The following is a 22,589-nucleotide window of genomic DNA, read 5'->3' as shown; positions in this document are numbered from 1 at the left end:
CGCTCCGCGCGGTTGCCGGGGACGCGCGGCTGGGCCCGGCCCCGCGAGGCCGCAAAGCGGTTCGGGAAGGCGCTTTTCCGGAGAACGCCCCAGCCCCTCGGGTCCGCCTCGCGGGAATCCGGGTGGCGGAGCTCCCTTAGGAGGAGCCGGGCGGGAGGCCGTTCCCCCTTCCGCGGCGCCGCTGGCCGGGGGTCCGGGGCCTCCCTCCCCCCCCCCCCCCGGGGCCCCGCCGTCTCCGCTTCCCGCTCGGGGGCCACGCTGTTCCCGCGGGCGGAAGCGGGGCCTGTGGCGCGTGTGCGCAGACCCGATGAAAGGAGACCCACGGCTCCTCGTGTCCCGCCTCTTGCCTTTCGGGTGCATTTTGTTCATTATTTTAAAAATGCTTATTACAGGCGATAAAATAGAAAAGGATGACCATCTCACCTGCTCCTAGGTCGGTTTCTAGGTCCGCCACGGAAGCAGGACCGGCCCTTTGGGAAGGGCCACGTGTTGCTCGCCCCGCCCGCGGATCCCGCAGTGAGCTCCAAGCGCTCTCAGGCTGCTTCCATGTCCTTGAGGGCGGGTTTTGGGCATTCTGGCGACTAATTTGAAATTACCTTTGCTTTAATAAGTAATATAAGAATGATAAACCCCACACTTGCTTATCCTAAAGTGGTAAATTAAAAAAAAAACATTTTGAGGGGATTTTTATTCCCTATATTCCCATAACTTAAAGTGCATTTACACACTTAATGCATTTTCTTCTTAAGCAATTCATTTACTTGGTAAACAAAATCCAAATAGTGAGCTCCCTCAAAGATGCAGTGAATCTTAAAAATCTCAATATTGCTTAAAACGTCATTGAATTCTGCTACATACATTTACGTATGATCATGAGTCTGAATCCATTACTCTTTTTTTTTCATTACTGTCTCATTTTAAGGTGGAATTGCAAAATTAATGTTACATCAGTGTGTTAAGTTCTTTTAAATTATAAATACCAAGTTAAGCAGATGATTCCAAAATATAATGGAAAATAGTAATGCTATGACTGATTTTTTCATTATTTCTGTACTTAACCCTAAATAATCCTGGGGTTACAGGTGCTTACCTACTAAAGTAGGAGCTTGTTTGCTTGCTTTTGCTTGCTTGCTTGCTTGCTTTCCTTCTTCATGAAGACAGAGAGAGAGAGAGAGACCTGGTGCTCTGGGCTGACAGCAGATGCTCAACCAATGAGCCAACCAGGCATCTCTAAAATAATAGTTTTTAAAGGAGAAGTCAGAATCCATTAATGGATTGCAGAATTAATTTAGACATTCTTTGCCAGCATTGAAAAAATAGGATGAAAAAGGTGCTTCCGTGGCTCAGTTGATTAAGTTCTGACTTGGACTCAGGTCATGATTTGGAGGTCCTGGAATTAATTCCTTTGTCTGGCTTCCTGCTCAGCCAGGAGTCTACTTCTCTCACTCCCTCTGTGCCACCACCACCCCCTTGTCACATGGGTGCTCTCTCAAATAAATAAAATCTTTAAGAAAAGTAAAAAAATAAAAAAATAGGATGAAAAATGGGAATAATAGTATGTCACATAGTCACTTTAGCTAACTGTGTAAAATACATGTGTACACATATAAATTTAATAGTATGTATATATAAGTTACATAAACATACATTTCTGTGGATTAAATACAAGAAGGCTGAAAGTCACTGAGCTGAAAGGTAATCACAGTCGTACCTGGGACAGAGTGGAGTCCTCTGGTTATACAGGAGCTGTGCTAGAGCAGTATGCTAACTCAGAACTGGTAGGAGAAGACTGCACTTCCACTAGTGAGTTACAGATGTTCATGATTAGGTGGGACATGGTATAAACACTAAACATATTCTTTTGGCTTCCTCACCTCCACCTCTTGTACTAAGCTATCTCCCTGACGCTTCATGATCCTGACCATAATGGGCATCTCTGCAGCATGTGATATTAGAGACCACATCTTCCTTCCCTTTGGGCTAGATTCATTCCTATAAGGTTCAGTTCTTCACCACCGAAGTGGAAATTTGCAAAACTTTTGGTTTCTTCTTCCCTAAGCCACCTTCCTCTCCATTGCTAGAATGATCTTCCTAAGGGCAGAGTATCCAATTGTAGTTGTTCATTGTGGCATGCAGTAATAGGAAGATTAAGGGCTTGGTGTCTCAGGATCACCTGTGGTAGCTAGTCTTCAAAGATGACCCCAATGATCCATGGCTCCTGGCATTAGGTCCTCGTGTAGTCCTCCCACAAGGAACCAGGCTGGGTCTGTGAGTCATTCTAACCAATAGAATGTGGCAGAAGTGATTCCATGCCCATGCCAAGCTGCAGCCTTTTGCATTCCTGGGAACCTTGAGTTACCTTATGAGAAATTCAATTGCTCTGCTGGACAGACCGCATAGAGAAGGAAAGGCTCTGATACTTCAGGGACCTGTCCAGCTTTCCCAGCTGCTCAACTGAGCCCAGCATTCCAACTGTCCTTATCAAAAAACTAGACATGTAGGTAAAGCCATTTTGTGTGTTCCAGCCCCAGCCACCATCTGACTGCAGCCACATGAGTAGCCCCAAACAAGACCAGTAGAAGAACGACCAGAAGAACAACTACCTAGTTGAGCCCCACCTACCCACAGAATTGTGAGAAATAATATATCGTCGTTTTAAGCCACTAAATTTTGGGATAATTTTTAAGCAGCAATAAATATGAATCAGTCAGTAAACCCGGATTCAGACCTCAGTTCTACTACTTACAATGTGACTTCAGTTAATCACTCACCTTCCTGAGCTCTCATTTCTTCTGCAGAATGAAGATTGAGGATTCATTTATCCCTTCAACAAACATTGAATGTCTCCTAGGGGCCTACTCCTGGTATGTACCAGGAACTCAACAAATACTAGTGGTCTTTTGTCTTCTTTTTTGTCCCTTTATGATAAATAGCCAATGACAAATGATAAATAGCACAATTCTCTTGCACCTGTTCTTAGTTGAGTCCCACTTCTCCCATTGCTTTTCCTGTAGAATCTACAGGAAACCTATTTTTTAAAAAAGATTTATTTACTTATGATAGAGAGAGAGCAGCAGAGACACAGGAGGAGGGAGAAGCAGGCTCCATGCTGGGAGCCCCACGCGGGACTCGATCCCAGGACTCCAGGATCAGGCCCTGGGCTGAAGGCAGTGCTAAACCACTGAGCCACCCAGGGATCCCCAGGAAACCCATTTTTAAAAAAATTTTTATTTATTTATGATAGTCACAGAGAGAGAGAGAGGCAGAGACACAGGCTGAGGGAGAAGCAGGCTCCATGCACCGGGAGCCTGATGTGGGATTCGATCCCGGGTCTCCAGGATCGCGCCCTGGGCCAAAGGCAGGTGCCAAACCGCTGCGCCACCCAGGGATCCCCGAAACCCATTTTTTAATACACTCCACTGCCATAATTTAATCCTATCACTTCAGCCCCTAACTTATCCATGAAGACAGATCACCTATAGCACAGTTTAGTTTTACCATGTAAAAACAGTTATGCATTCCATTTTTCAACTGCCAGTGGTAGTAGATGGACAGTTCATTGTCAGTCACCCTGATTAAACACTGCTGGAACCTGGAAAGCCTAAAAGTTTGCCAATTATTGGTACCTCATTTGGCTCATTAATTTAAACTTTTCTTCTTAAATATGCATTGCCTTCAAAGTACTGCTTTAGTTGTAGTCTGCAAATTTCAGTATGCAATATTTTCATTTTTTTTGAAATTTTATTTATTTATTCATGAGAGACAGAGAGAGGCAGAGGGAGAAGCAGGCTCCCCGCTGAGCAGGGAACCCAATGCAGGACTTGATCCCAGGACACTGGGATCATGACCTGACCTGAAGGCAGATGTTTAACCAGCTGAGCCACCTGGGCACCCACAGTATTTTCATTTTTTTTAAAGACTTTATTTATTCATAGAGACACACATAAAGAGAGAAAGAGAGAGAGAGAGAAAGGGAGGCAGAGACACAGGCAGAGGGAGAAACAGGCACCATGCAGAGAGCCTGACGTGGGACTTGATCCAGGGTCTCCAGGATCATGCCCTGGGCTGCAGGCAGCACTAAACCGCTGCACCACTGGGGCTGCCCAGTATTTTCATTTTAATTCAATTCCACATTTATTCTGGTTTCTGTTATGAATGTTGTTATGACCCACACGTTATTTGGATTGGTGATAAAGGTTGATGTCCTCCTTGCTTCCTATTGCTGCTTTCTAGCCTTATTTCCTTCTCTTTTTCTTTGAAAAGCCTTGGCCACCCATCACTGCCTGGTAGCATCCAATTTTGCACTGTGAAGGACCTTTTGGATAAGGAGGCAAGAGGCTATTAATGAAAAAGTTTGGGGTGCCCCAAGCTGGTGAGCTTCCTAATCTCAGATTTACTGCCCTGATTATATCATTACAGCTCAGTCTTATAGGTGCTGGTGTGGCTCTGACAACTGGCATCATTATATGTGTATTAGGCCCAGGGCACTCTTTTTAGTCTGCAAACACCTCACAGATGTGAAGATGGAGTGGTGGCAGGTGCTGGTTGGAAGGAGCAGAGAAATGAGCCCAATGCTATATCCACTCATCTTCCTGGAACCCGAACTAAACAACTGAATTCAGCTAGTCTTCTTTGGGCCCCTGAGATCATAGGTAAGTTTTGAACCAGCAAGCACCTTGGACACTGTGTGATCAACATCCTTTACGGAAGGGGAATCAGGATGTTCAGGTGTCAGGGTGAGGAATCGGGGTAGTCAAGATGCTACAGAATCAATTAATTCTTCCATTTGTTAAAAAAAAAAAAGAAGGGTTTTTGTATGCCTGTAACATGCTAGCTATCTTTCTAGGTGCTGGGGATATAGTAGTAAACAAACCAAGTGACTGCCATCACAGAGTTCATGTTCTAGGAGGAGATAAAAAAATCAAATAAATAGGTAGCGCATCAAGTACTGATGATGGATTTACACAGGCCCTCCTCAGTGAAGAGGCAACATCGAGCAGAGGTCTGAAGCAAGTTGAGTCAGCAATTCAGAGCTCTGGGAGAGTAATATGGACAATGATGATACTAACCAGTGACCTCTGACTTCAGGGAATTTCTAATCCTGGGAGACTGAACGTAGTCGAGTGCTGAGGTGCAGTAGTGTGGGAGGCTGCCCGGAAGACCACTTGGGCCAGTGTTCCTGCAGAAGACCTCACAGTTAGAAGGGGTTCTAGGTAGTCACAGAAGAATGTGTAGGTCATTTAGAAATATAGGATAGAACGAGCGTGGAAGCAAAAGCCAGCAACGAAAGAAGGAACTTCTTGAAGTGTAAGATTCATCCAGGTCAGTAGTTGGACACGAGACTGAAGAATCTAATATGTAAGATCTAGAACCTAAGAAGCCTTGAATGAAAGCCAGGATGAGTGGCTTGGGTCAGATGAGAGTGTTATTCTCTCCATTGTGCAAAGTTTGATTGGAGATGAGTTTTTATTTTTTTATTTTTATTCATCCATGAGAGACATGGACAGAAAGCCAGAGACACAGGCAGAGGGAGAAGCAGGCTCCCTGCTGGGAGCGGGATGCGACTATATGACTATATCCGGGGACTCCAGGATCACTCTCTGGGCCAAAGGCAGGCGTCCCGATTGGAGATGAGTTTGTAAGTGATATGCAAGACAGGTTTCCCCGGAAAGTTCCAGCTGAGAAAGTGTCCTGCAGGGGCAGCAGGTCGGAAGGGGAGTTGTGGGTTTCCCTGGGCGTGTTCCAGGTTCAAGCTTGAAAGCCATGTGGCACCTGGGGCCATTCCTTTCTCTGTGGAGCTAAACTGTGCATTCACCAGGAAGGATCAAACTCTATAGCACCTACTCCTTTGTTATGTGGCCCAGCCTGGGGCTCACTGTGTCATTTTGCTTTAAATTAACCCAGAGTTTTTACTCCTGGCAACACTAATGGGGAACTATGGAATTTGAATGGATTTTTAAAGTTCTGGGTAGTTGGGAGAGCTTCGTGAAAGGAAATTGTGTGAAACAACCACAAGATGGCGGCACTGTACACTCATTTCTAGAATGGAAATGCCTCCTGTGGAATTTGAAAGACTTCCAGGAATTCCTTGGCCCTCTTCTCAATCGTGGAAAGAACCCTTGCAACAGCCTTTGGTAACAAGTTACACATATATGCAATATTTATTTCCACAGACTCAGAAGAATGAAAAGCATCCAAGGAAGATCCTCGAGCTCAGCATTACTTGTCATTTTGGTTGCAGTTTGTGAAGCCCACAGTAATTAGGATTATAGGGTAAACATTTTGTTCAGCCAGTGCCGTTTGAGTTCAGAATCTGAGCCTGAGGGATGTTTGATCTTACCCATGCCTGTGATCATATCTGTTATTTATGAGCGAATAGCATGGTGCTTGCTTAGTCTTACATGTGTCAACTTGTAGAACCTTCATAACAGAATTTGGAGGTGAGGTTTGTATGGCTCATTTTGCAGACATGGTTCAGTGATAGAGATGTCTGTATGCTCTATATCCCTCATCTGCCCCATCCATGATCTTGGGACTTTATTCATGTTTTCCAAACTAATACTGCATTGAAGAATAAATTATCTGGCACAATGCTGCAGAGAGCTGTCTATAATTAGCAATCCTCAACACTCAAAAACAAGCCAAACTTACAAAATTGGATGGCCCTCACACACCTGCTGCCTTTGCCCTTGAAGACTGTATTTTGGTTTTGTTCCCAAGGAACAAAAAGAGTCCTAAGGGACTCTATCCTTAAGTTCTAAAGCTATCCTGGAAACAGCACGTGGGATTATAAAATATTCATCTGATAATCTCTGTCTTCTATCTGCAAGGCTTAGTCCATTTGCATTTATTTTGATTCCTGATACATTATTTTTTTAAAAAGATTATTTATTTATTTATGATAGAGAAAGAGGGTGTGAGCAAGAATACAAGTTGGGGTGGGGAGCAGAGGTACAAGCAGACTTTTCGCTGAGCAGGGAGCCCAATGTGGGACTCAGTGTGGGACTCAATGTGGCACTTGATCCCAGAACCCTGGGATCATGATCTGAGCCGAAGACAGATGCTCAGCCACTGAGCTGCCCAGGTACCCCCTACTATATTCTTTTTCTATCATCTCACACACTTTATATTCATTGTGTTGTTTTTTGTTGCTTTGCTTTCTTCTTCCTCTTTCTTGGAGGTACTATTAACTGAAGATTACTTTAAATTAAAATTTTCCATTTGAGGTTTCTGGAATGCACAATTTGTGTGGGAATTTAGGTCCTCTGTGTGAGGGTTGCCTGGTGGATATAAATTCTCGGGGGAGATTTTTTCTCCCCACTTTCTGCCAAGATCCAAAGAGACAAATGTCCCTTTCTGCAATGTGGGTTTGTTTCCTATTATCCCTTACAGGAACTCTGATGTCCCAGCTTTGGGTGGAGCTCTACAGAGTTTACTGTGTTGAGGGTCACCAGCATTGTGGACCCTGTGGTTACCTGGCCTAGCTCTCCCTACTGGTTAGTGCATCACTCCCCAGTTTCTGTGAGTATGCAAGTCAGGTGAAGGAGTATGCAAGTCGCCCTTGATCCTCACCAAAGTTGTATTCCTACTTATCTGAGTCTGTGTACAGTGGAGTTCTTTTTTTTTTTTTAAAGATTTTATTTATTTATTCATGAGATACACCCACACAGAGGAGAGACATAGGCAGAGGAAGAAGCAAGCTCGTTGCAAGGAGCCTGATGCAGGACTCAATCCCAAGACCCTGGGGATCATGATTTGAGCTGAAGGCAGACATTCAACTACTGAGCGACCCAGGCACCCCAACAGTGGAGTTCTTTATGGACATTGAGTGTGTTGATTATTAGAAATGAAAAGATCTGACTGCAAAAATAGCCTTTGACAGAGAAAATCCAGTGTCTGTATCATTTTCTCCCAATGAGAAATGCACAAACTAGGGTAATATCAGTAAAGACATTGGGTAGTTCTCTGGATAAATTGTTAAATAGACTTTCTATTTCAAATCACTTTTAGGTGAGCTGAGGAAAGAAAGAAGGAGAGAGAGAGAGAGAGGGAGAGAAAAGGAAGGCAGGAGAGAGGAAAGAAGAAAGTGTGATCTTCATGCCTGATGGCTCCTGGATAGGCTGAATAGCTAAGTGGTGAGGTGGAATGAGCTGGTGGGTCAAAGCCAAGAATGCAGATATGATGGGACTGCTTTCTAATAACATGTCCCAGCTCTAAAGCCACACCACAGCAACACCCTTCCCCTCTTATCCATGCATTCTTCCTCTACCTGTCTCTCTGGTTCACTGGAAGTTTTCTGTTGCGTAAGGGTTCTGGGAGCCACCATAAACTAATTCTCTGATGGACATTTCTTGAAAAATCTTTAGAGTCGTCTTGAGAGAGTTCTCACAACTATTTGAATTGGGAAATGTCCTGTTAAAATATGTCCACAAATTCTTTGATAACCCCCTTCAAGAGATGGAGCCTAGTTCTCCTTCCTGGGAGTGTGAGCTATACTTAGTGACTGAGTTCTAGTGGATAGAAAGTGGTAGGATTGATGGTGTAACTTCTGAGACTAGGTAATAAAAGGCATGTGGCTTTCCCTTTGTGTTCTCTCTCTCTCTCTCTCTCTCATCACTTGCTGTGGGGGAGACCAAGTGCTGAGTTGTGAGGACACCCCCACAGCCCTATGGAGAGGTCCATGTGGCGAGTACTCAAAGACTTCAGTTAATAGCCAGCAAGGAATGAAGCCTCCCGCCAATAGCAATATGTATGAATCATCTTGAAAACAGATCTTTTAGTCCCAGTCTAATCCTCCAGTGCCTGTAGCCCCACCTGAGATCTAGAGCAATACCGAGAACCAACAAAGCCACTACCAAATTGTTGGCCCACAGAAACTGTGAGATAATCTTTCTTTCTTTTCTTTCTTTCTTTCTTTCTTTCTTTCTTTCTTTCTTTCTTTCTTTCTTTCTTTCTTTCCTCTCTCCTCTCTCTCTCTTTCTCTCTTTCTTTCATTTTATTTATTTATTTATTTGACAGAGTGAGAGAGCACAAGCAGGGGGAGCAGCAGGCAGAGAGGGAGAAGCAGGCTCCCCACTGAGCAGGGAGCCTGATGCGTGGGGCTCGATCCCAGGCCCCTGGGATCATGCCCTGAGCTGAAGGCAGACACTGAACCACTGAGCCACCCAGGCGCTCCTCAGTGTTTATTTCTTTAAGCTGTTAAATTTTGAGAATAATCTGTTGTGCAGAAATAGACAACAAAGACATTCCCTCACATAAAATTGTGCATCAACAGAACAGGATAATGTGTTTGTGTCTATGGTGGGTGTTGAGGCATTTTGGTAGCCATCAGAAGCCTGATAGTGATCACAAGGAGGCTGATGACTCAGGCCTCTCTTGTTCCCCACCCCAGGGACTGGCATTACCTAGGCAGGTGGTCTTGAAGGCCACGTGTCACATGGTGACCATTTTTGGGCCTCTTGGTTGGGTAGGTTATCTGGATCCCCATGTCAGGGCATCAGGCAGGTAAGGTCAGGGCCAAGGTGTGTCCTCCCAGAAGAAGACATGACCCACAAGAGTTCTGTATTGGGGGTCAGACCTGAGTTCCACGCACAGGAGGCACCTGCAGCATTTTCTTTAGCCTCGCCTGGAGATGGACAGGGAGCAAAAGAACTGGTCTGTTTCTCCTGGTCATGTGTTCCCATTCCCAATCCATTCTAGGTCATGTGTGAAGTGCTGGTGCTGGGGTGAGAAGGGGAAGGAATTGAAGGGGAGCCTGGGAATTATTTTAATTCATAGCTTATGAAATTTCTATAAAATATCCATCTCTCCACCAGGACTTTGTCTGACTTTCAGGGTGTAGGGGATTTTCCTGAGAACCCCTGGGGCCATGGTTGGGAGGTGGGCGGGGGAGAAGACTCCCTTTAGGACACTCAGAGACATGGCACGAGATGATTCTAAAGTTATATTGCTCCCTGGAATCTGGGAACACGGGGCAGAGGAGAGGAGGACACCACCTGTAGGACACCTGCACCGTCAGAGTCCTAGACAGTGACTCGCACGCTGCTGAGCCTTTGTCCTTATTGCCAAGGCCCTCGCAATGTCTGGCCTCCTTGGCTTGTGCCCCCCAGGAGACGTTCTGCATCGACCCATGCCATGACACTAGTTGAACATAGAATTGCCGGAGACAAGGCTCTGCATTGCACCCTTTGCAAACCCCTCAGAGAAACTGTCTTCAGCATTCCTTACACAAGAAGCAGACTATTAAATTCCTTTTTGATCTGGTATTTGAGAAGGATTTTTCTGCCCTGAGCAATCTAAATTGTCTTCAATTAGAAGAAACACTTGCTCCTTGCCTTGCTGCTAGAAGACACCAGTGCGTTTTTTTGCTGCTTGATGGCATCAGCTCCCCTCAGGCTGGGTTCCGGGGGATAATCATCTTCCTACTCACAATGGCTGGACTTTGGTTCACTACCTTTATTTTCAGTGGCTTCTTGTACCTTTTATTTAAACTACTTCATCTCCTTTGGATAGAGGCCATAGTTAGGAACATGGACTCCTCTGTATCTTCTTCCCAGTTAATAAGATGAACAGAAACCAGTGTCCTGAATGGGTGCCATGAGAAAAGTCTGTGGTGGTGGTCATGGCCTTCTCCTTCCTCCCAAGTCTGGAGCTGAGGGAACCATGGTGAGTCCAAGGTCCAGAGCTGCCTGAACCAAGATACTGGGAAGAGGGCAGTGTATGGGGAGTGGGGAGACTCAGCCCCCCTAAAGAGTGGATGAAACCATTGTCGGAATGTTGTGGTAGCCAACAAGTGCCTGAGACTAAGTAATCAAACTTTTCACATTCAATGAGAAGAGAGAGAATATGCATGTGTGGGAGAAAAGAGAGGAAGAGAGAATATTGTTTTGGGTGTGCGAGCTGGCGGGGCCGAAGGATCAGCCCCAGGATGGTGTTTGTGTGAGTCCCAGCTGTCAGTGGGGAGATCTCTGAGCACTCTTTCCAGAGGCTGACCTCCAAGGATGAGTCTGAGGCCGAGCGTGGCCAGAATCTGGTCTGAAGCCAGTAGGCCGAGCTACAGACAGGCACCGGGAGGCAGGCAGCGTGGTCCCACTGGCAGAACCAAAGGTCCCAGGATCCTTGGCCTTCTTGTCTGGGGTCTGGGTTTGGCTGGCAGAGTGAGGCGTCATCCCTGGAAAAGGAAGCAAGATAAGAATGAGGATGCAGGAGAACTTGTCTCGGTTGCCTAGTATGGAACTGGAGCCCTCCGGAGCCAGCCCACTTGGTGTGTGGATTCCAGTCCCATGTGGAAATGTGAGAGTGGTTAGATGGTCCTCAGGCCTAAAAACACATCTGCTGGAGGAACATACTCTACTGGCTGGAGAGCTAGATTTTAGAATGCTGCCCTTAAACTGGACTCTGCGAGCCTGGCTTTTCTGGAGTATTAAAGTTGGGACAACAGTACGAGTCTCCTAGATGGCTTCCAGGGTCATATATGATGCTGGAAGGGGCCATGTAACCTACATGGAATCACATCTAACTTCTAGGGCTTTCGTTAATAGTTTCCTTCCCTTCCCCTAACTCTGACCTCAGGGTGATTACTGATTTGCTCCTTACCAAACCCAGTTCCTGAGACACAGAAATGGACTAGGTTTCCATGAGGGGTGAATGTGGCATGTGACTGATGTGCCCACTTCCACGTGTGTCCTCTGGGCTCTTCCCCTCAGACCAGTCCTGGAGCAGGCAGAGGCACAGGGTGGAAGGAGCCTGTGTCCCTGCGGCGTCACCAGGGAAGGAAGTGACTGTCAAGTGGAAACACCCAATATAGACTTTAGGTTGAGAGAGAAGTAAACCTTCATTGTGTTTGAGTCATTAGTTGTTTGGGCCTGTTTGTTATAGTAACTGGTATCATTCTAGCGACCACTTCAAGAAGAGAAGCTCAGTGAGGGCAGCCATGGAGGCCATTGGAGTTTTTCAGATGAAATTCTGGCTGTCTTCCTAGGCTCTCTCCCATGGCCTACTCCCACTGATGTGTTCAGATCACACTAATTTTTTTTTTTATTTATTTATGATAGTCACAGAGAGAGAGAGAGAGAGAGAGAGAGAGAGAGGCAGAGGGAGAAGCAGGCTCCATGCACCGGTAGCCCGACGTGGGATTCGATCCCGGGTCTCCAGGATCGCGCCCTGGGCCAAAGGCAGGCGCCAAACCGCTGCGCTACCCAGGGATCCCTGGATCACACTAATTTTTAAAAAAAATTTATTTATTTATTTGAGAGAGAGAAAGAGAGAGAGAGCACAAGCAGGAGAGAGGGGCAGAAGAAGAGGGGGAAGCAGTAGCATAGAGCATAGAGCCCCATGCAGGGCTGGATCTTAGGACCTCAGGATCATGACCTGAGCCAAAGGCAGATGCTCAGCTGACTGAGCCACCTAGGCACTCCAGGTCACACTACTTTTTAAAAAAAAAAAATCAAACGCTGCAGTGCTGAGTTAAGCAGTAGAAAACTCAAAGTGCTTTAGATCTGTACTAAAAACTTGAATTTGGGAAAGGGCAAACTTTAAAGCAGCAGGGAGTCGAGCTGGGCAGGGATGGGGTGGGTCAGAGGGACAGGCACATCGGGACTGTATGGACACGAGATGACCACTGTCAAACTAGGGTAAGTCCCCTGGTTTCTCTCTCTCTCTCTCTCTCTTTTTTTAAAAGATTTTATTCATTTATTCATGAGTGACACACACAGAGAGAGAAAGAGGCAGAGACACAGGCAGAGGGAGGAGCAGGCTCCATGCAGGGAGCCTGATGAGGGACTCGATCCCGGATCTCCAGGATCACGCCCTGGGCCAAAGGCAGGCCCTAAACTGCTGAGCCACCCAAGGATCCCAGTCCCCTGGTTTCTCACAGAAAACATTTTGTGCACCTACTTTTTTTCCCTTCCCTACTTAAGTCTGTTGGTGTCCAAATACGTCCATTCCCTTTTCTCATTTTTGTTGGTGATACTACAGCAAACATTGCATTCACTCCATTTCCTGCCCTGTGTGGGAAAATTAGGTGATTTCAAATATTTTCTTTTCTTTTTTTAACTTATTTATTCATGAAATGCAGAGAGACTGAGAGAGAGAGAGAGAGAGAGAGAGGCAGAGACACAGGCAGAGGGAGAAGCAGGCTCCACGCCCTGGGCCAAAGGCAGGCACCCAATCGCTGAGCCACCCAGGGATCCCGATTTCAAATATTTTCTTCAGCTTCACGGTAAGCTGCCAGCCAGCGGCTCTTCTGCATTTTATCCCTGAGCCAGTCTTGGAGGGCATCGACGGGCAGCCAGCCAGTTTGACCAACAAAATGTCTGTGGCTTCGAAATGTGTTCCATATATTTTGGGAGACTCACTAGGGACAGGTCTTATTTTGACACAGACTCCTTGTCCTCTTTTTGCGACATCCACTTGTTTTCTTGCTACTAACGATTCACTAGTCATTTGTTACTATTCCAGGAGCAATACTGACACTGACAAGTATTCCAATACCAACACGGCATTTGCCAGGGCTGCACACCGTGTCCCTTTGTCCTTCTGGCCTGCTTCCACAGCCATTTCTGCCACTGTTGGACCTCAAGAATTAAAAATAAGCCAATGGAGGATGTTCATCTTGCAGGGAAATGCTGCCATGCAGTTAAATTATCTATTTCTGTGTGCTTTGTGTGTGTGAGTGTGTGTGGTCTTGCCTATCTATATGTCATAAAGGCATCAAATAAATAATACAATTTCTGCACTAAAAATTCAAACTCCTGAACTGTCAGCCATTTCTTGTGTGTTTTGTTCATTTCCTGCATCAGAGGTCAAAATCACAGCAAATCGATGTGGTTTAATTTTACAATAGGGCCAACCTTTAAAACTTGGGGTCATCTCAGAGATGGTCTGTTTTGATTCAACGTTTCCTCTTTCAAGGTGGAGAGGTCTGTGATCACTCCCCTTTGAAGCCTGTGACACTTCCCTTTTCTTTTTCTTAAAGATTTTATTGATGTATCAATAAGAGACACACAGAAAGAGGCAGAGACATAGGCAGAGGGAGAAACAGGCTCCCTGTGGGGACTTGATCCTAGGACCCCGGGATCACGACCTGAGCCAAAGGCAGACGCTCAACCACTGAGCCACCCAGGTGACCCACCCTGTGACACTTTCTTTGGAACATATGTGGCCACTTCTCATCCTTTTATTCCAGATACTCCAGTGTTTCTCTTTTTTAAAAGAGAATATAAACTGGTTCTGTTACAAGTAGCAGCTGCCAGATTCAAATTTATTTCTCCTCCTGAAGAAAACATTCAAAATGACACAGAGAACAAATGCTTCCTCCATCCTCAGGTGGCTGTGACCCATGTCAGCCAACCCCTCCGAGCATCCCAGAGGCATCTGGGTGAGGACACCAGCAGCGCTCCTATATTAGGTTAAATAGATATAAAGAAGATATAACAGGGGACTGTCAGACTCAGGAGAGAAAGCGAAGAAGATGAAATCATTTCAGAAAAGAAGGCTGAATTGTGGCCAATGTCCAGAGTCACCATAGACAACGCAGCGAGAGATTTGGTGGGTAGAGGTGAGGGAGATGGCCTCGTGGGAGAAGTGGTGGTGCTCCCCTGTTTCACAGATACTCCTCCCACTTCAGAGTCATGGGTTCTCTCCCTGTGCCAGGACCCTGAAGCTCACCTCTTGCATAATCCCGCCTCATTCTTCCCTCCCCATGAGGTAGGACCTATGACTGATTCTTAGCTTAATGTGCCTAACTTCACACAGCTAATTGTCAGAATTCTGACTTCATCCCAGCTCCACCTGATTTCTCAGCATATGCTCTTTCCACCTTTCCATGTGGCCTTGTAAAAAGTAATCATCATGAAATAGTATTTACCTTCTTTCGTGAGTGGGAGCTGGGTAGCATTTTGGGAGGTGCCTTGAGCTGTGTCCTCTGAATCTCTGCCTGTAGTTCTGCCCTTGACAGATTTGTGGCTCTTCTCAGCTTCACGGAGCTGCAGGAAAAGGATGAATGGTTCTCAGGGGAATGGGCAGTCTGAGGCTCAGAGCCCTGGATGGTGAGATCTAGGGTACAAGAACTCTGTCTTTGGTTCTTGGTCACTACCTTACATGGCCAGTTCTTTTTTTTTTTTTTTTTTTAAGATTTTATTTATTTATTCATGACACACACACACACACACACACACACACACACACAGAGGAGAGAGAGGCAGAGACACAGGCAGAGGAAGAAGCAGGCTCCACACAGGGAGCTCAACGTGGGACTCGATCCCGGGACTCCAGGATCATGCCCCAGGCCAAAGCCAGGCGCTAAACCACTGAGCCACCCAGGGATCCCTACATGGCCAGTTCTTGGTCCACACTGCCAATGGTTAGAGAGGGCAGCTTAAGACTCAGATTTGCACAACATTTGAAGGAGCATCTGGCCAGGGGAGGACAGAAACTATGCCAGTCCTGCCTTTCAAGGTTTTCTGTATCTGGGCAAGAGGATGGTGAGATTAGCAGAGGAGGATGTAGATGGGGAGCTGGCTGTGAGGCAAATGAGATTAGTTCCGGGGGAGGGAGTGAGGAGCAAGGAGGACAGGGCTTAGAGCGGGGTGGGGTCTGCCCTTTACCGCATGAAGGAGGCGGGTGGGAGCTGGGAGAACAGAAGAGAGCTGTCAGAAGTCAGGTGGTGTGGAGAGAGGCTGCCTGCGTGGGGCAGGGGGCTCAAGAGACCCTTACACCATGGGCACAGCTCTGTGTCATTCTGACATTATTTTCTCTAGTATTTTTGTATTAGTTTTAACCTATAGGTATTATTGGGGATACTGGCTTTACTATGTATGAACATTGCTTGAGTCCATTGAATTTCTCCTGTTCTTTGGCAACCTCTCCAAATTGAAGTCATCATTATTGTGTGCCCCCAATAGCCTCAGAATATAAATGCATGTCATTTAGTCTTATAAGGCTTCCTATAATACAGATGGTTTGGGATCTGGTTTAGAAGGAAGCCATTTAGATAATATAACTGGACTCACAGAGCAAATTAGCAAAAACCAAAAACATGACATCTTTTTGAACAAAAGCTTCCGACAGACTCACCGCTTGGATTTTCTTTCTCAGCTGGGCATTAGCTCGGGAAAGGCTTTTGGAAACCGAGTTCAGGTAGTAGATGGCCAGGCTGCAAGAGAAAAGGGAGCCTCCTGTGATCCTGCAGTCTTGGAAAATGACAAGAGCTGGACTCCTTCTGGAGGAATCAAAGCAGGCTTCCTGGAGTAGGTTGCCTCTGGGCAGGGTAAAGAGATATCCTACTACTATCCTAAGTTCCCTTCTTAATTTAGAGAAGGTTCTGGGCACCTTGCTTTCTATTTTATTAAATGTGGAAATGACACACACATTTCTAGCTCTCAGAGTGCTCAGTAAAGGTTGGCTAAAAGAGTCATCTTTCTTGGAAATCTGAGACATAGGGGAGTGGCAGGGTTTCTTGAAAGCAGAAGAAGCTGATTATGCATCCTGAGTAACTGCTCTGGGTCAGGCTCTGTGCTATGTGCATCCCACTCCCTGGATAAACTGTGATTTAATCATACTGCAGAGCAGACTAGAGCTGTTAAAGTGTGGGCTCACGTATCCACATGGATAAATTCCCCAAACACAATGTTGAGTGAGGAAAGCTATGTAGAGTGCACCATTCCCGAAAAAACGTAAAGCCCAGAGAAGGATAGTGCACATGCACATGACGAAAACACCAAATTATGGGTGGAAATGATTACGATGAATTCTAACAGTGGTTACCTTTAGAGAGGAAGGAAGACAGCAGGATTGGGAGGGGACTTGAAATGTATGCATAACATTTGTTACTTGGAAAAAGACAGATCTGAAGCACATAAGGCAAAATATCAACATTCGTTTACTCTTGTGATTGCATTCACGGTTGTCTGTACTTTTCTGTATGTTAGGAATATTTCCCAATTTAAAAAGGCATGCCAAAACAGGATTTTATAAAGAAAGACACCCTCAGGGCACCTGGGTGGCTCAATGGTCGAACATCTGCCTTCGGCTCAGGGTGTGATCCCAGGGTCCTGGGATCAAGTCCCGCATCAGGCTTCCTGCATGGAGCCTGCTTCTCCCGCTGCCTATTTCTCTGCCACTCTCTGTGTCTCTCATGAATAAATAAGTAAAATCTTAAAAAAAAGAAAAACAACCTCATATTTTCATTAGTACGTTTTCGTTGGTGGTAATTCCAATTCTCGCTTCCCACCTTCTTTTCTTTCTTCCCCTGTTCTTCCTTCAACATCTGTTGTTTCCCTCCTCGGCTCTAGGCCTGGGGCTGGTGTTGGCAATACAGAGATCATGAAACCCACCCAACCATCCTCCAGGGTTTTTCAGACTTTGGTGGGAGGGAGAGTGGTGAACGAACCAAATGCACCTAGCACAACCAAGGACAGGCTGAACCAGCCCCTCTGTTTTCGTAGAGACCCAGTGCCCAGAGGTCTTTAACATTTCTAGTGAGTGTTTAGGAGAGTGTTGCAGATACTGGCAGTGCCCATCCGTATTCCTTAGATCCCGCTTTCGGTGTGCTCCCTGTAAGACTTAAAACTGCCAGTTCCTTTCCTTCTGTGCCTGGAGCTTCCCTTCCAACTCGTACAGAAACCATTCTACCCATGAAGATAGCTGACCCAAACTGCAACAAACCAACCTCTCTCTCCTTTTATGTTTCCCAGTCCTACCCAACCAGTGAGCCCTGGGCGCCGGTCTACAAATGCCCCGGTCCGCCACCCTTGAACAGGATAACTCTGAGGCACACCGATTCCCAGAGTTCCCCAGCAGGATTAAAGTCATCCCAGTGGTCATGACCTTCTTGTTCCTCCCCCATCTCACTGCCCTCTCTCCCTCCCCAATTAACTATCTGCATTTGAATCTTTGTCTCCAGATCAGTTTCTAAGAAATGTAGATTAATTAAGAGAGCAGGGAAAGAAAGATCTGCCAGGGAAGCCTCAGGTGTAAGGGGAGGTTGCCACAACGCAGAGCTGTGGGCCCTCACTAACTTACAACATCAGCAGGATGGCGGGGATGATCAGGCCAGGGTTGGCAAGGAAAGCGAAGATCTTGCCCAGGAAGGTTGGAAAATCGTTTTCAATCGTCTCTTGGATGACATCATACATTCTGTTTTTCCCACTGTAAAGAGGAGAGAACACATGACAGCACAGTACGCAGCTCATGTGGCACAAACACCTGTGGCCCACACCCCTGTGAATCCAAAGCTGCCACTCCCCACTGCTTTCCTGGAAGAACCAGAGCTCTGCTCCATAGGAACTGCACATAAAAATGCCCCATAAATCCCTGGGTGGCGCAGCGGTTTGGCGCCTGCCTTTGGCCCAGGGCGCGATCCTGGAGACCCGGGATCGAATCCCACGTCGGGCTCCCGGTGCATGGAGCCTGCTTCTCCTTCTGCCTGTGTCTCTGCCTCTCTCTCTCTCTCTCTGTGACTATCATAAATAATTAAAAATTAAAAAAAAAATGCCCCATAAGAGGCTGCCGTTTGGCTGTATCTTATAGCCGGGTCAATGCCCGGGCTCATCAACATCATGTCCTTGGCACCTGAGAACTCAGACTACATTGGTCTCTTGTGTCTGACACCTTTTTCAGCCGGATGAAAATGGAGTTTCTACTATACTCTCATGGGAGAAAGTTGCCTGCCATATGGCTGTAAAATCAACATGGAGCTCCCTCTGGGTCCCCAGGGCATGGAAAGAGTTCTCTAGAGGCTTCTGTAAGAGATAACCTTATGGGGCCACTCAAAAATACCTACAATTGTCTTTAGATTACAGTTTCAGGAGACTGGACCACCTAGGACAGGCTCCTGGAGAGGTCACAGCAGTAATCTTGATTTTCTTCCAATACCTAAGAACCATTATGAAGACTGACCTCCCAGAGACTAGGGTCCTCTACTTGGCTTTGGTGAGTCCTTTCAGTGTCAAGAAATGGACTTTAGGGCTTGAAATTCCATGTTCAAAACCTTGCTCCTTCATCTATTAGCTGTGGGACACCCTGGATAATTTACTTATTCTCTTTCTGCCTATTTTTATCAGTTCCCTGGCTCTCCCCATTAGAGCTGTATTGTCCAGTGGAGCTATTAAAATAGAATAATAATTTTAAAAATTAATTAAAATTAAATAGAACAAAAAATTTGGTTTTTTAGCCTCACATTTCAAGTGCTCAGTAGTCATGGGACTAGTAGGTACTATTTTTGCAGAGTAGATATGGAATGTTTTTATCACATAGAAAATTTTATTAGACAGTGCTGCAGAGGTTTCATATCTTCAGCCAAGATACTGAACATTTCTCTGCCCTAGTTTCCTCATCTATATAATATAATATAACAATAATATAGCAGAATATGGTATTGTAAGTATAATAATAGTATTTTCCTCAGAAGATTGTTTAGAGGGCATAGATACAAATTTATATAAAATATTGTGGGGGTGTCTGAGAGGCTCAGTCTGTTAAGCATCTGCCTTCGGCTCAGGTCCTGGGATTGAGCCCCAGGTTGGGCTCCCAGCTCAGCAGGGAGTCTGCTTCTCCCTCTACCCCTCCGCCTGCTCATGCTCTCTCTCTCTCAAACAAACAAACAAACAAGTAAATAAAAAAAAAATCTTTAAAAAATCTTGTGTATGAGGCCATCAAATTATAAGTGCCCTCCAAAATGTTGCAACCAGAAACTTCATTTTTCTCTTCTGTAAAGTATTGAGCAAGGATTGGCAAAAAATGGCCCATGGGCCAGATTTGGCTTGCTACTTGTTTTCACATGGCCTGAAAATGAAGCATGGTTTTTCTGTATTTAAATGATTGGGAAAAAAAGAAGAATATTCTGTGATTTATAACAATTGGAGTAGGTAATTTAAACTTCAGTGTCGGTAAGTAAAACATTACTGGAACACAGCCATGCTTATTCACTTAAATAGGGTCTATAGTTATTTTGGTGTTCTAGTGGCAGACATGGAATTGTTGTGTCAGAGATCATTTGTGGCCATCTCAATGCTTAGCACTTTTTTTTTTGCTTAGCACTTTTTTTAAAAAAAGGTTTTATTTATTTATTCATAAGAGTCACAAAGAGAGAGGCAGAGACACAGGCAGAGGGAGAAGCAGGCTCCCCAAGGGGAACCTGATGTGGGACTCGATCCCAGGACCCCGGGCTCACGCCCTGAGCCAAAGGCAGATACTCAACCACCGAGCCACCCAGGCATCCCAATGCTTAGCACTTTTAAGTGCCACGCATATCACCATATTATAACATTTAATTAATTAATTTTTTGTTATTATCAGTGGCCGCCTGTCCTGTAAAAACAAAAAAAGTGAATTTCACATGTTATGAAGTCACAGTTAAATGTGGGTTATTTTATCCTTGCATCATGATGTAAGGTGTATTAGTTGGTGTATTAGTTTCCAATGGGTGCTATAACAAATTGCCACACAGGTGACTTCAAACAATACACATTTGTTCTCTTATAGTTCTGGAGGCCAAAAGTCTGACATGTTTCACTGGGCTGAAATCAAGGTGTTGGTAGGGCTGCACTCCCTTCAGAGGGAGAATCTATTTCCTTGCATTTTTTCAGCATCTAGAACTTTATTCCTTGCACTCCTTGGCTCACGGCCCCTTTCTCCATCTTCAAGCCTGGCAACATTGAATCTTCAAATCTCTCTCTGCTTCCATGGTCACATCACTTTCTGTTCTTCTGTAGTCAGATCTCCCTGTGCCTCCCTCTTGTAAGGACATTCATCATTTAGGGCTCACCTGGATAATCCAGGATAATTTCTCCATCTCAAGATCCTTAACTTAATCACATTGGCAAAGACCTTTCTGCTATATAAAATAACATTCACAGGTTCCAGGGATTAGGATAATAACATCTTTGGGAGCCATTATTCAATCCATCACCATATGCTCTCTGGTCCTTGAAGATTCACATTTGTCCCACCAGCAAAATACATTCACTGTCATTCCTACATCCCCCAAAGTTTTGCAACTCATTAGAGTATCAACCCACAGTCCAAAATCTCATCTAAATATCATCAGCACAGAAGTCCCAAATCTCACCAGCTAAATCACGTATAGATCGATAAGACTCTAGGTATGATTGATATTGGGGTAAAATTCTTCCCTGTCTGTGGACCCATGAAACTAGAAAACAAGTTATTTACTCCCAAAATACAATGGTGGGTCAGCCCTAAGATAACAGCAAAAGCTGGCAGTGTTACTGCTCATGTGACATTCTTAAATACCTGATGGGTTTTCCGCAAATATCATGGGAATTCAGTCCATTAGACAAGAGGGACCCACACTGATCTTTCCCGGAGAATTCTGTCTCTGTGTTTGCCTTCTGCTGAGATGGTTGAGAGGATTCCAGCCACAAGCTTAAAAAAATCCTTAACTCATAATCATTTTCGTTTCTGTACATTTTTTTTTGTCAAAAATAGAAGCTGAGTATTCTAACTTGTCCTACTGCACAGCAATTCAGTGGCTTAGCAGTAGTAAAGTACCATGGCAAGTTTTCTTCTCTGGTGGGAGATGTGTTGTCATGTCTGGTACAATGATGGATCCAGGCAGCAAAGGCGGCAATCTGAGCTGTATAACTGATGTTTGATGACTTTGAGATTCTGTTATGTGAGATATTATCACATAAAAAGTACTCCATCCTTTTCAATGGTGGATGTCTTACAAAAAATTATACTCTATTATTATCATATCTTGAATTTTGTCACTAAAAACTTTGTGCCCATTTGTTTCTCTTATTATACAAGTACTTACATGATATCCTTGATTTTGCCTCTTGATTCCCAAAGCCGAAAATATTTACCTTCAGGCTCTTTCCAGAAAAAGTTAGCTGGGCCCTGGTGTAGATAATGCTTTCCCCCTCATAGTCTTGTTATGAGTACCAGCCACCCCAGCTTGGGCAGGGCCCAGGCTTAACAAACTCGTATATATGCCTTATTACAGAAATTAGCACCCTCCTTTAAGCACTTTGCAAATAATTTAGTAAATCCTCATAACAATCCTAGGAGGGAGGCACTGCAATTATTTCCATGTGATAGGCAATTAACTTGTGGTGTAGGGAGCCAAGGAACCTCTCACGATGATCCAAGCTTACTCCAGAGTCTACACTCTGAGTCAGGGGACTGAGAATTTTTTTTCCTGGAAAGAGCTGGATAATAAAGATTCTAGGCTTTGCAAACCAGATATCTCTGTTGGAGTGACTCCATTGTACTGTTGTAGTGAGAAAGCAGCCATAGATTATATGTAAGCAAGTGGATGTGACTGTGCTCCAATGAAACTTTATTTACAAAAAATTTACAGGACTCAACATTGCCCATCTCATCCATTTATGTTGTCTGCCTGGATCTGGTTGAAACCCTAAGTCCCTCCTTGCAAAAGTAAATTTTTGTGACCCAAGAGGTCTAGTCTGAACACTGACCATAAACCAGGTGTTCACTTCTAGACAGTGAGAAAGGAAGAAAAATCACATCCTTGCGGACCTTACGTCCTGAGGAAGGAGACAGACAACAAACACAGTAAATAAACAAAAGGACTGGGATGCTAGCTGTTGATAAAGGGATGCAAT

At 45.1% G+C, this 22,589-nt stretch overlaps 1 protein-coding gene across 1 annotated transcript in view; it reads right to left on the bottom strand.

Annotated features, from left to right (window-relative positions):
• Positions 1 to 10,938: 10,938 nt before the first annotated feature.
• Positions 10,939 to 22,589, bottom strand: part of TMC2 (transmembrane channel like 2) — a 55,831-nt gene continuing 44,180 nt past the window's right edge. The window contains exons 16-19 of the mRNA XM_041732387.1: positions 18,022 to 18,147; positions 16,075 to 16,153; positions 14,867 to 14,984; positions 10,939 to 11,170 (exon numbers count right to left, since the gene is read on the bottom strand). Coding sequence (XP_041588321.1) covers positions 10,953 to 11,170; positions 14,867 to 14,984; positions 16,075 to 16,153; positions 18,022 to 18,147 — 541 coding nt within the window. The 3' untranslated portion in view covers positions 10,939 to 10,952. The remainder of the gene's footprint in view (positions 11,171 to 14,866; positions 14,985 to 16,074; positions 16,154 to 18,021; positions 18,148 to 22,589) is intronic.

The sequence above is a fragment of the Vulpes lagopus genome, chromosome 18, assembly GCF_018345385.1.
Source record: "Vulpes lagopus strain Blue_001 chromosome 18, ASM1834538v1, whole genome shotgun sequence".
Lineage (NCBI taxonomy): Eukaryota > Metazoa > Chordata > Mammalia > Carnivora > Canidae > Vulpes > Vulpes lagopus.
The sequence above is the reverse complement of the archived record's forward strand: the minus strand, read 5'-3'. Positions and strand labels throughout refer to the sequence as shown.